Here is a 13365-nt window from a genome sequence, read left to right on the forward strand (position 1 = left end):
TGACTGAATTATGTGACCTTTATATACTTAGAAAATTGAAAATTTTGGTGAAGTTTTTTGTTAAGTCCATTATATTCCTTAAGTATCAAAGCTATTGCTTTCATACTAGTAACACTTACTAACTATCATAAGGGGACTGTGCAGGCAAAGTAATGTAACTCTGACTGGCATTTTGACAGAATTATGTGCCCTTTTTATACTTAGAAAATTGAAAATTTGGTTAAGTTTTGTGTTTAGGTCCACTTTATTCCTACAGTATCAAAGCTATTGCTTTCATACTTGCAACACTTATTAACTATCATAAGGGGACTGTGCAGGCAAAGTTATGTAACTCTGACTGGCATTTGGACGGAATTATGGGCCCTTTATACTTAGAAAATTTGGTTAAGTTTTGTGTTTTGGTCCACTTTACCCCTAAATTATCACAGATATTGCTTTCATACTTGGAACACTCGCAAACTGTCATAAGGGTGCAGTGAAAGGACAAGTTGCATAACTCTGGATGTCATTTTTATGGAATTATGGCCCTTTTTTGACTTAGTAACTTTGAATATATGGTTAAATTTTGTGTTTCGATCTAATTTACTTCTTAAGTATTAAGGCTATTGCTTTCAAACTTCAAATACTTTCATGCTATCATGAGGTTACTGTACCTGGCAAGTTGAATTTTACCTTGACCTTTGAATGACATTGACTCTCAAGGTCAAATTATAAAATTTTGCTAAAATTGCCATAACTTCTTTATTTATGATTAGATTTGATTGATACTCTTACCTGACATACAACACTAGACTCCACCCAAACCATCCCCCGTGCCCCCCTCCCCCCCCCGAATCCCTCCAAATTTTTTTTTTAGATCATCTCACAAATGACCACCACACCCTCACACTATACCCCCCCCCCCCAATTTTTTTTAAACGGTTAAAAAACACAACTATTTATTTTTATTATTTTATGTTTGAAATACCCTCCAACCATCGCACCCAAGAACAACCCCCACCCCCCCCCTCCCTCCACCCGAACCCCCCCCCTATTTTTTTAAGATCATCTCATAAATTACCACCACACCCTCACACTATACCCCCCCCCAACTTACCCCCCCCCCAATTTTTTTTTAATATCATCTCACAAATTACCACCACACCCTCACACTATACCCCCCCCCCACCTCACCCCCCCCCCCCAATTTTTTTTTAAACGGTTAAAAACACAAATATTTATTTTTATTATTTTATGTTTGAAATACCGTCCAACCATCGCACCAAAAAAATCCCCCCCACCCCCCACCCTCCACCCTCCCCCCCGGAATTTTTTTGTGCATTTTTTTTCGCATTTTTGGAAGATAATGTAATAAATGTCCACACCCCCACACTATACACCCCTCTTCACTCCACCCCTCCCTCCTTTGTGATTGAAAATGAGAGTCCCTTCACCTTTAAAAAGAAAAAAAGATGAGCGGTCGGCACCCGCAAGGCGGTGCTCTTGTTTACATTCGGACTATAACAACTATATCATCCTCCCAAAGAATGTTGGCAATTTTTACCAAGCCACTTCATTTTTTAATTTCTTTGTAGATTACGGCTATACAACTTAACAAACCAAATACAAAACCTAAAGACCTAAGTGGGGAAATCAATGGTCGTAAAATAAAGATTGTAGAGTTCCCAGTTAAAGATCCCTCAAGCGAGAGTGACAGTGATTTTAAGAAGGAACTGTTTCAAACAGAGAAAATGTTGGATCCAGGAATTCATGCAGTTTTTTTTGTAATAGATCCAAATAAGTTCTCTGATGTGAAAGACCAATTCAAACGATTCATGGAATACTTTGGAGATGATGCTAGTGATTATGCGTTTGTAATCATGACTTTTACTAAAAATGAAAATGAATTTGAAGATCATTTTGGTTCCAATATAGACGCCAAACATCCAGTTGCATCTGTATTGAGCTTTTGTAAAGAAAAGGAGTTATACATAGACAATAAGGTCTCATCAGCAGAAAAGGAAGAAATGATAAAAGAGATGTTCACTTTGATTGACAGTGCAAATGCAAAAAAACTTACTCCTCACTTCAGTTCTCGGTTCAAACAACAAACTGAAGCTGCAGAGGCTGCTAAAACTGAAGAAGCTGCTAAAGCGGCTAAAGCAGCAAGAGCTGCTATTAAAGCTGCTAAAGAAGCTGAAATTAAGCACCAAAGGGAACTTCTAAGGGTTGAAGAGCAAGCTATAGAAACATATAAAAGAGACTTTGAAGCGGAAAAAAGACGGCTTGAAGCAGAAAAATGGCGGCTTGAACAGGAAGTTAGTACACAAAATAGGAGAGCTGAGAATATGGAAGCACGTACAAGAGAACTTGAACAGAGAGTTTTTCAAGCAGAATTTTTCAGGCAACGTGAAAATTATAATCCACCAAAAAAAGAAGGTTATACTTGTACAATTCAGTAAAAAAATTTAGACTATACTTTCACAACTATATAAACAATTTATTTGGTTGCTATGACTATTATCTTTTTTATATAATGTCTCATAAAAAGTAGATGCCTTTGTTGTACATGATTGCTTTTCAATTTTTACTGGAAACAAAAAATATGATTAAGGTAAAATTTCAATCATGAATAATGATATAAAAAGCTTTCAATATTTAAGTTATATATTTTTTCAATATTATTTAATGGCTATTGTTCGCAGAATTAAAATAAAACACATATCATATGTAAACAAAAGATAGTCCTTTCCATATGTTTTCATGTTGTTGTTTTTTCTTATAATCTATTGCTTTAATAATAATATATATTTTTATATACCATATTTTACCATGTATTATGCACAGTTTTATACCCCCCTATCATGTTTTTTTAAAGTTGTTGCATTTGTAATACTTAATAACACATAAAGGTAATTTAGCTGTTAAACATTTTAACCAAATCCACCAATCACTTAAAGTATACTAAGGAAGTGAGTACACAAACGTGTTGAGATCCATACAATTTTATAGTTAAAAGCTGAAAAATGGCCTTTATTCATCCAAAACTGGTTGCAGCCAAATTCCTTTCTAAACCATCATTTGCACATTTGGATATCATTTGTATTATTTTTTTAGCTGTGAAAATTTAAGCAAAATCATGCAAATCAGCGAAAACGAAGTTGAGTAGAACATTTTTGGGCTTATATATATCAATATTGAAAATCTGACAAAGGGCTCTTAAAACTTTTCACAGAACAGTTCCTTCTAATACACTCGGATAATATATTAAGGTCATTCATAATAAGGTAGGATCCACCTGCCATTAAAAAAGAGTTATATTGGAGAAAAAGCATACAAAGGACCATTATTCTGCAAAAACTGGTTTCATTTTTTTCAATCTACACATAAAGGTCCTTGAAAGTTTGAAAGTGTGAAAGTTTGAGTGAGATCCACCCAACCATTCAAGAGCAGTTGAAAACATAAGTTTCCATATGTATTTATGGACATACAGTCATGGAGACATAACTTACTGACAACTGCAATTCTAAATTCTTAATACAAGCATTCAACAATTAATTTTGAATGTTTTAGAAAATGGTTTTCATGGTTTTGTACGGGCGAGTGCAGATTTCTCAATGGCAAGTGAGGATTTGGAATGGCTTGTCCTACATGACGAGTAGCATTATTATGTTTATTCAAACCTATGAATACATCATTAAGTTACCTCTAAAGCTTTAATTGTGAAGTGGTGTGAATGTCAGCATATCATTATGAATCAACTGAATCTTGGGTGTAATCATTCAACTTAAGAATGTTTTGCATTTATTATTTCTAAACTGTAAAGTATATAATAGTTTTTTTAATCGTTTTTTCCATGTTATTTATCTCACCCTATGTGTCTTTGTATATATTGATGTGATAAACTTTCCAATATGAAAGCATTTTAAAGCTTTGTATTTTTTAATGATATTGGAATGAAAATACATGTATTATATTTTCATGTTATAGCTGACCCCAGCATTAAAGCTTTGTAATTGTGATATGGATGATGAATATAATAATGGTTTGTGTTTGTATGAGACTGAATTGAACATCTATTATATATATATATATATATATTAATGTCGCATTTTTTGTATGACACTATATTTAGCTTTAAACAAACTTATAATAATTGTATTTCTTTGCATTGCTTGCTTTTAGATCAGTAAAACGTATGTTTTGTGGTTGAAGAGGATTATGAATATAATGATGGTGTGTGTTTGTATAAGACTGAATTGAACATTGATTACCGGTATATATATATATATAAAAAACAACTAATGTTGCATTTTTGTATGAAACTATAGCTTTATTATACCTCGACTGACTTTCCCATGAACAATTTCTACATACATAAAGTGTGAAAATGTTAAATGTCGCATGGGACAATATATAATGTCACCCTCTCATGTAGCCAAATTAAATAGCAAAGGAAAATCAGAATAGAGTGCAAGATAAACTTACAATTTACCATAAGCCTCTAAAGATGTTAATATATATCTTATGTTTTAACAAATTATATTCAAAAACAAAAACTTTTCATTTTATGTGAATTGTGTTAACCAGAAATATGAATTATTTTAGAAATCATAATTACAGGTCTGACCGTATCTTTGATTGTGTATTTATTATTCAAACATTTTCAATATTGCTTTCCACGACTATATAACTGCCCCTGATAAAAATGGTGTTGGAGAAACAAAATATAAAAGTTCTCAAGAGCTTCTTTTCTCCTACTAAGTCTCTTCCGACATGTATGTAGAATGTTTATACTATACTTTTTTGAACTATCGCTGTCAATTTATACATGTATCTATCTTAAACATTTCTTCTCAGTCTTTTCTTCTTTTCTCTATTAACTACTATATCTCCTTATCAAAATAATTTCATTGTTGTTATATGTATAAGTAAACCAATAATGTTCGCTTGAAAACATCCAACTTAATATAACCCTTTTGGAGAAAAAATATATAAGACGAAGTCTTCCGTTCTTATCCAAATCAAACTTGTTTGTATGCAATTGTTGTATGTTTCATGTGTAAATGCATTCTTGTTTGAAATAAATACGTTTAAACTAAAATATAAAATCAAGACAGCACACTGACAATCCTCTAAAATGTATCTAAGCAAAGGCAAAGATTTTTTTGTATAAGCCAAACATTTATTGCGTTATTTGTTCTAAATATATCAAACTTATTCTGTATCAGTACTTTATTATCCATTTTGTATTGTACAATGTGTTAATATTCAATTTTGTTTGTCTATTACTGATTTAAACCTATTCAGTGTATAACTAAACTTTGATCACATTGATATCAAATTAAATTATCAAAATTGGAAATGTATATAAACATTGTTTATGTTGGCTTTAAACAACAGAAACCAAACAAGAGCAGCAGCTTGGTCTTTCTTTCTTGATCCTAGTACTAATTAAATACAAAGACAATCTAAACAATGACACATATTTACCGACCCATTCTAAGATTTAAGAATTAATAAATTTAAATACAATAACAAATAATTTCCTCTTTAGATCAATACAATTATAGCAACCGTTCTTGTTCCATTCACAAAGTTTACCTATCGTAACGTTATAGATGTAAAAGCTAACTGTATTAAATTATAATTTTTAAAAAATTCTTAAATCTTCAATCTAAGAGTCAGACGGCGATGTGGTCCAAGATATTAAAGTCAGTAAGCCCATGTAATACCTTTGTATTGTTTGCGGACTTTCAAAATTTGTATAATGTAAAATAAATGTCAATATCACAATATTTGTTCAGGAAGACCTATACAATAACAACTAGTGTTTATATTATTTTATATTATTTTTTGTTAAGAAATTGTAAATATTAAGATGCTTAGTTTTATTGACACTTTATGTTGTTTTACATTGAACTGTGTGTACACAGCTGCTTTCTGTGCTTTCCAGTAGTTTCTGGATTCACTGTTTTATAACCTTCATGGTGATTCATTATATTATTGGTATTAAGAGCTTAGATTTACTGCCTTTTATTTTACATACATATATTGGTTTTAACAGATGCACGATTAAGCTTATTTGACCTTGTTGACAAAAGAAAAAATATATAATGTTGTCATTTTTATATTCTTTTCCATTTGAAATCAATTTTCGTTGTAAAATATTAATTGTAAACAATGAATACTAGTTAATAAATGATAACATTTTTTAAAGAATTATAAAGTGATTAATAAAACAATTTTATAATATTTTTATATTCATTTTGAAGGCTACATAAAAAATGTAGTCACATGCAGAAGAATGATTTATATTGATATTGAATTAAATATTAAGATTCTAATAGTAACATCAAAAAAACTTTCAAATGATTAAAATGTTTCAGTGCATCTTACAAAATCTGGAAAGCACATACTTTATAGCTCTTTATTTTCTGTATGTGTGAATACAAGTTTCTTCTAAAAAAACTGTGTTTGTTGTTGTATTTACATAATATACACATTATTAACTACATAAATGTTTTCACAAATATATTGTATACTTAAGAAATAATCGACAGGTAACCGTTGGTGATTGCGGTAATAACCCGAGTGGTTTGATAACAAGCATCGGAACGACATACCGTTGGTTATTACCGCAATAACCAACAGTTACCCGTCGATTATTTCGATTCTACGACCACGAACATGTATTTCAATAAAATCCGAAATATAGTGTCCGAATTATATGCTACTTAATCCAAAAAATAACTAGATCCCTTAACACAGCTTAAATATGCCTTTTCTTCTTGTTAAAACTTATTAAAGATACACAGAAAAATTGAATTAACTTTGCTTCCAGTGCGTGAGTTCGGTTATAAGTACTTTAAGAAGTAAAGATTTGGTAAGTTTATTCGGTAGAATGTATCCACGCGTTGTGTGAGGAAACAACCGTTGGTATATCGGGGTAATAACCCACGGAAAGCTCTCTTCTCATTCTAATGACCATGTGTTGGTTATTGGTGGCTACTGTGGTAGAATGTGAAACAAACATTAATATATGATCTCCCTACCGCTTTTTTCATTTCAATATTTAGCATAAACTTTTTGTAGAATTAGACACGTAAGCGAAGACTACTGAAAACAATACTTTCTTTTTGTGTGGATGAGCACTTCAATTCTGTAAATCATAATAGTTTTGGTTACAGTTAAATCATGGTATCTTTAGTTGATTGCAAGCAAACAACTTAAAAAATACAATAATTATTCCTTCCTCATGCCAACATTGGTCTGACTGTAGCATACTTTTTGGTGAGCTGGCTGTGATAGTGGCGTTTATAATGGCACTGGGAGTCATGCCACTGTACTGGAAATAAACAAGACACATGAGTTTATACAGATGCACCTTAGTATTTGTAATGCTTGATGAATAAGACACAATGCTTGATGAACTAGACATCAGTCAAGAGCAAACAACAGTCTGTTTAATTTGAATCCATGTCTTCATTATGCATTCAACATAATTCAACAAACATAGTGCACATCTAATACTAAATCAATCATAGAGACCTACAGGCACTGGGGAGCTCACCTGAGACCTTGTAACCCACATGAACATTTTACCACCAAGGCATGGCTAATTTTCCTCAATTGCTAAACGTGAATTCCATTTGCAGGGGACCAAAATACAATTACAATGCACAATATGAATCCCCCATCCCTCGGTCATTGCCATTTCAAAGGAATTTGGATTAACTAGAAATATATAAACAAAAAGGTATAGGGCCTTGATGTTCATTGGTTTTTGTTGTTGAAAAAATGGAGTTTACTACAATGCCCTCAGTGGGCAGTTCTCTTTCTTATATTATTCTGCACATTTAACTTTATGCATTTGACAATAAAATGATTATATATCAAAGACAAACATTTGTTACAGAAGAAACATTAATCTTCAGACAGACTTGCAACAACATTTTTAGCACTAGGAAAATATTTGGAATGTGATTTTTGCTGCAAAGGTTACATAAGCGAGAACTCGCCATCAGTGCTCTGTGCTATTTCTTAGATTTTACCACAATTATTTATGCATTTCATAGTAAGTATATTACCAGCAAATATAAAGTATTTTTTACAAAATGTCTTTGAGTCAGAGTGTGAAAACTGGAAAATATTTGCGACAAAAGTTATAAACAACTAGTGCTGAGTGGGCACTAAAATATTGCTCTAAGCAAGCACTGGCACTATACCATTTTATCAGCCAACTAAAACTAGATCTTTGTCACAGACGTGACGTATACCCCCACATGCTGCATTGACACAGAATATTGTGCATGCTGACTTCACAAAACAAGGGAAGCTAATTTATGTTTAAGAATTATTATGCCATTATCATTTATGGCAATTTGGACCTTTGAACTCTTGAATTCTTACGCATGACACGCCGTCCAATGACTGTGAACACAATTAATGTACAGAGTCGTTTTAAAATCTCACAATGAATGACATTGTTATGGCCCGGACAAGCTCATTTATGGCCATTTTTGACTTTTGAACTCCAAGTGTGACCTTGACCTTGGAGATATCGATGTAATTCTTTTATATGACACGCCGTCCAATGATTGTGAACAAATGTACAGGGTAATTTTTAAATCTCATAATGAATGACACAGTAATGGCCAGGACAAGATAAGTTTTGGCCATTTTTAACCTTTGAACTGCAAGTGTGACCTTAACGTTGCAGATATTGACGTAATTCTTTCGCATGACACACCGTCCAATCATGATGAACAAATGTGCCAAATGATTTTAAAATCTCACAATGAACGACATAGTGATGGCCCGGACAAGCTCATTTATGGCCGTTTTTGACATTTGAACTCAAAGTGTGACCTTTACCTTGGAAATATCAAGGTAATTCGTTCGCATGACATACCGTCCAATCATGGTGAAAAATTTTGCCAAATGATTTTAAAATCTCACAATGAACGACATAGTTATGGCACGGACAAGCTCATTTATGGCCATTTTTCGACCTTTGAACACAAAGTGTGACCTTGACCTTGGCGATATCGACATTATTCTTTCGCATGACACACCGTCAAATGATGGTGAACACATATGCCAAATGATTTTAAAATCTCACAATGAACGACATAGTTATGGCCCGGACAAGCTTATTTATGGCCATTTTTTACCTCAACTTTGAACTCAAAGTACTTCTTTCGCATGATACACCGTCCAATGATGGTGAACAAATGTACCAAGTTATGATCTGGGCAAACTTTCAGTTTAGAACTCACTAAATTACCCCGTGACCTAGTTTTTGACCCGGCATGACCCATATTCAAACTTGACCTCGACATTATCTAAATACAACTTCTGACCAAGTTTGGTGCAGATCGGATAAAATTTTTGACCGACCGACCGACCGACTATGTGACTCCTATGTAGCCCCCATTAAAAATACCAATGGGATTGGGGGCATAATTAACCTATAAATTCACCTAAATACTGAACATTGGGCGTTTATAGAAGTATATTAATGATGATGGGAATAGTTTTATACAAATAATTCTGTTAAAACTTAAACACCTTTTAAGTAAATATAACAACACTATTAATATTTTTTTATTGGTAATGTCGATACTGAACTGAAAACACAGCCTGATACATTTGATCTCCCGTCTTGATTGTATATATGAATGAAAAAACTGCCATAAAATGCATACTTTCCATATGGCCCTTTATTCACATACCTAGTTTTATCAACCTAGCTTTAACATTTTGAGCATTTGCAGGGATACGTCTTCAGATAGTCGGACAGATCGAGGGTAAACATATCGTCCACTCCAGTGACACTGTTAGAGGACTAAAGAGTCTAATATCGAGCCTTGAAGGACAAAGATTGTGAACATATCAAAACACTGCCCACTATGAAGAATACATTCTAAGTAAAATGTAGCAACATTGAAAAAAACTAGAGATGTGTTTGTCAGAAACTCAATGCCCCCTGCTGCGCCGCTTTGAAATAAAATTTCTATATATCATTTGGTAGGTAGAGAAATTATCTCCCTATTAAGCATGTTACTTCCCTTGGATTGTGTTTTTTTGACCTGTGACCTTAAAGGATGTCCTTGACCTTTCACAACTTAAAATGTGCAGCTCCGTGAGTTAAAAAACAAAAACAACATGCATGTCAAATATCAAGTTACTTATAATTTTCAATATTGCAAAAGTTATGGCCAATGTTAAAGTTTTCGGACGGACACACAGACTGACAGACAGACAGACAGACGGACTGACAGTTCAAATGCTATATGCCACCCTACCGGGGGCATAAAAATCTTCCAATTACCCTATATAGTTACATGTATGTAATAATCATTGACTAGAAAAAACTGCACAGAATTCTAACAATACATGTAATATCAATCTATAAACAGGCTAACAGTGTTGCAAAGCAGGCCACCAACAATCTGGAATGTCCCGCTAATAATAAGTAATTTGTGCAAATGCGTTCACGCAGACTTCATCCCTACACTCCTAACAACTAAGTGCCATTGAGTCTCCTCAATTACTTCCATCATAACATAAAGGGCAAGCTCAATACCAAAAAAAGAAAACGGCCAGTTCCAAACAATTTCTGCTTTACATATAATACATATTATCGACAAAGCCTGTATGATCAGAAATGACAGAATACAATGACATACAAACAGATATTGATTACAAATATCTACATGCACATGTGTTATATGAATTCCATAAATGAATTGGTTTGCGATGAGGATAATTGGTTCAAGATTGGTATTCTGGGGAAAATGGTCTGAATGCTTCGTCAAGAAAATTGTTACTTTTATATTTTTTCCTTACTTAAGTGAGATTTAAAGCCCAAACACGAAACATTTTAATACAAATCTGACAAATATCATTGCAGCTTCATGTACAAGTCTCATTTCCATGCTCTCTGATATGCATACATTTAAAAGAAGAAAATCTCAATTATACAATTTATTAATAAAATTGAGAGAGTTGAAACATTTGAAATAACATTAGAAACAAAAGCGGATCGATGCAATGTGATATTGCGAAAGAAATTAAACTAGTAAAATGAGACACTAATTGAAACAAGCGTCATTTATAAACCTGCTGTTAATTTATAAGCTCTCCAAAGGTTCAATTAGTTTGGCAAAATCACGATGTTTCCTCATGTCTTTGCAAAGTGATATATGATGATTCGGCAACTGATTTTTAAATGCTTGAATCTGCAACTATTTTGAATTTTTGTTTGGTTTCTTCACAGGATTAAATATAAAAAAAGTTGTTTATATTAAAAAATGTGATGGCATAACATTAGAATTTGTGAAGCATTGGGAATAATGTGCACTTTTACCTATCATCACGAAATCAGCATCTTCAGACAGCCTTCTGATCATGAGCAATCCAAATAAAGAATTATTATTCGTGTGCGAAGTTAATATTACAAAGATTTAGGGGGATAATATAATAATTCCTACATTAAATAAGTTATACATTACAGAGATAACATCATCTGACAATCAAATGCACACAATCATGCACAGGCAATTGAACAACAACAAAGTCAGCAATTGAATCAATACCAATAACAGGACAATTGAACAACAACAAAGTCAGCAATTGAATCAATACCAATAACAGGACAATTGAATTACTTTTGGCTGGTTTTATTCTTTTGGTTCATTTCACAGGGGTTTCTTGCTGAGGCAACAGATATTGACTGACATGGATTGATGCTGATATGGAGATCAATCACAACAGTCCATTTATTTCAATGAGCCGACAATGAAAAGAAAAGCTGAATCAATAGCCTAACGGAACCGCCATATTTGTAATGGGAAATCAACTTACTGCAAATAGAAATTATCCAATACATAAATATTGCCAACATAAAGAGATATGGTCATAAAACTGCCAAAATGGAGAAGAATACATCGATTTCTCGCTGGCCCAGCCTCACACAATATCAGAAATATAGATCCAGTAAATATTTGGGACGGGATTGAAACTTTTTGAACTCTTTGGAATTCACTTCCTTGTGGAATCAGGGATGCGAAATCATATTGTTCTTTTAAAAGGTCACTAAAAACACACTATTTCATTGAGGTGTACGGGAAGTAAATCTCTGGGGGCAGTGTGCTCAGTTATGTGAACTTGGGATTGAGGATTGCCTCGCACACCTGTCATGTCTCGACACCCCTTCCCTGCCAATTACACATTTTTATATTCTTTTATAGCTGTTTTCATGTTTTACCAGTCAGAACATATTGTTTTTCTCTTAATCTTTTAACATTACACTGTTGAATTAATGTCACCTTAGGTCTGATCTCAGCACGGCCTCCTTCGGCGGCGTGGCGCGCAATGTCCTCGACCTAACAGGGAGAATTGTTCTATGTCTGAAAGCATGTTTTAGCTCTCTGCGTAGGACCCGCTTTGCTACCGTAGGGGTTGCGTCTTTGCTTTTACAACTATCTGAGTGTATCATGCTCTGTTTAAGGGTCCGTTTTATCTATTGAATGTTCATTTAATCAATTGATTTTTAATTCTAGTACTTTTAGATAAATTCCTACAATCGTGGTGTATTACCTATATTGTTTTACATCTTGTTATATGCTTGTGTTGTATTTTATACTGAATTATGTCATGTAATTTCATGTGAAGCGCTTTTGAACGCACAACTATGTGTGAAAAGAGCGCTATACAAATCAGGTATAATAATAATAATAATAATAATTTCACAAAAGATCCAATTCTGTGAAAGAAACCCTCTCAGAAGATTCGGAAAGCTTGCTGATTAAAACGTCAAACTGAGTTATTGACTTGCAGAGAAAATTTATGTTTTACAGCCTTACATCAATTTCTCATGAAAAACGTGGATTATTGACAATTTATGTCACATAAATGTTTTCAGGGCTTGAAAATTAGTGCAATCCCAGCAACAGCAATAATTGCTGTAAACACTGAAATGTAACTAAAATGCTAAATATGTACATTTTATTTAGCCAGCACAATTCACCAATTATCATGAATGTTGTGTTGTTTAAATGTCAGTTTGAACATTTATTTGAGCAGTGCTCCAGCTAGGAGATTTGAAAAGGTCAGGGGGGCTATTTTGAATTAAGAGCGCGCAGTTTTTTGTCAACAGGCCAAGTTTAAGTGCAAAGTCATATCTGGAATGCTCTCTGTTGCTTATTATTTTTTATATAATTAATAATTGTTAGAATATATTATTTCCATTATTATAAAACCATGCAAATAAAATGTCTATAATGAGGAATAAATTAATAACAATGTTTTAAGATATTTATGAATTATAAAATTTTTTTAAACTTTTTATTATTTTTTGTTATAAAATGGCAGGGCAGG

At 33.0% G+C, this 13365-nt stretch overlaps 1 protein-coding gene across 6 annotated transcripts in view; it reads left to right on the forward strand.

The window, feature by feature from the left end:
- LOC127847792 (GTPase IMAP family member 6-like) overlaps positions 1–4870 on the forward strand; it is a 48253-nt gene extending 43383 nt beyond the window's left edge. For 4 of the 6 annotated variants that reach the window (XM_052379935.1, XM_052379939.1, XM_052379937.1 and 1 more), the window contains one exon: positions 1575–4870. In XM_052379935.1, the coding sequence (XP_052235895.1) occupies positions 1575–2441 (867 nt within the window). In that variant the 3' untranslated portion in view covers positions 2442–4870. The remainder of the gene's footprint in view (positions 1–1574) is intronic. The other 2 variants (XM_052379941.1, XM_052379940.1) reach the window with 2 other exon arrangements.
- Positions 4871–13365: the final 8495 nt, after the last annotated feature.

This window comes from Dreissena polymorpha, chromosome 10 (assembly GCF_020536995.1).
Source record: "Dreissena polymorpha isolate Duluth1 chromosome 10, UMN_Dpol_1.0, whole genome shotgun sequence".
Classification (NCBI taxonomy): Eukaryota; Metazoa; Mollusca; class Bivalvia; order Myida; family Dreissenidae; genus Dreissena; species Dreissena polymorpha.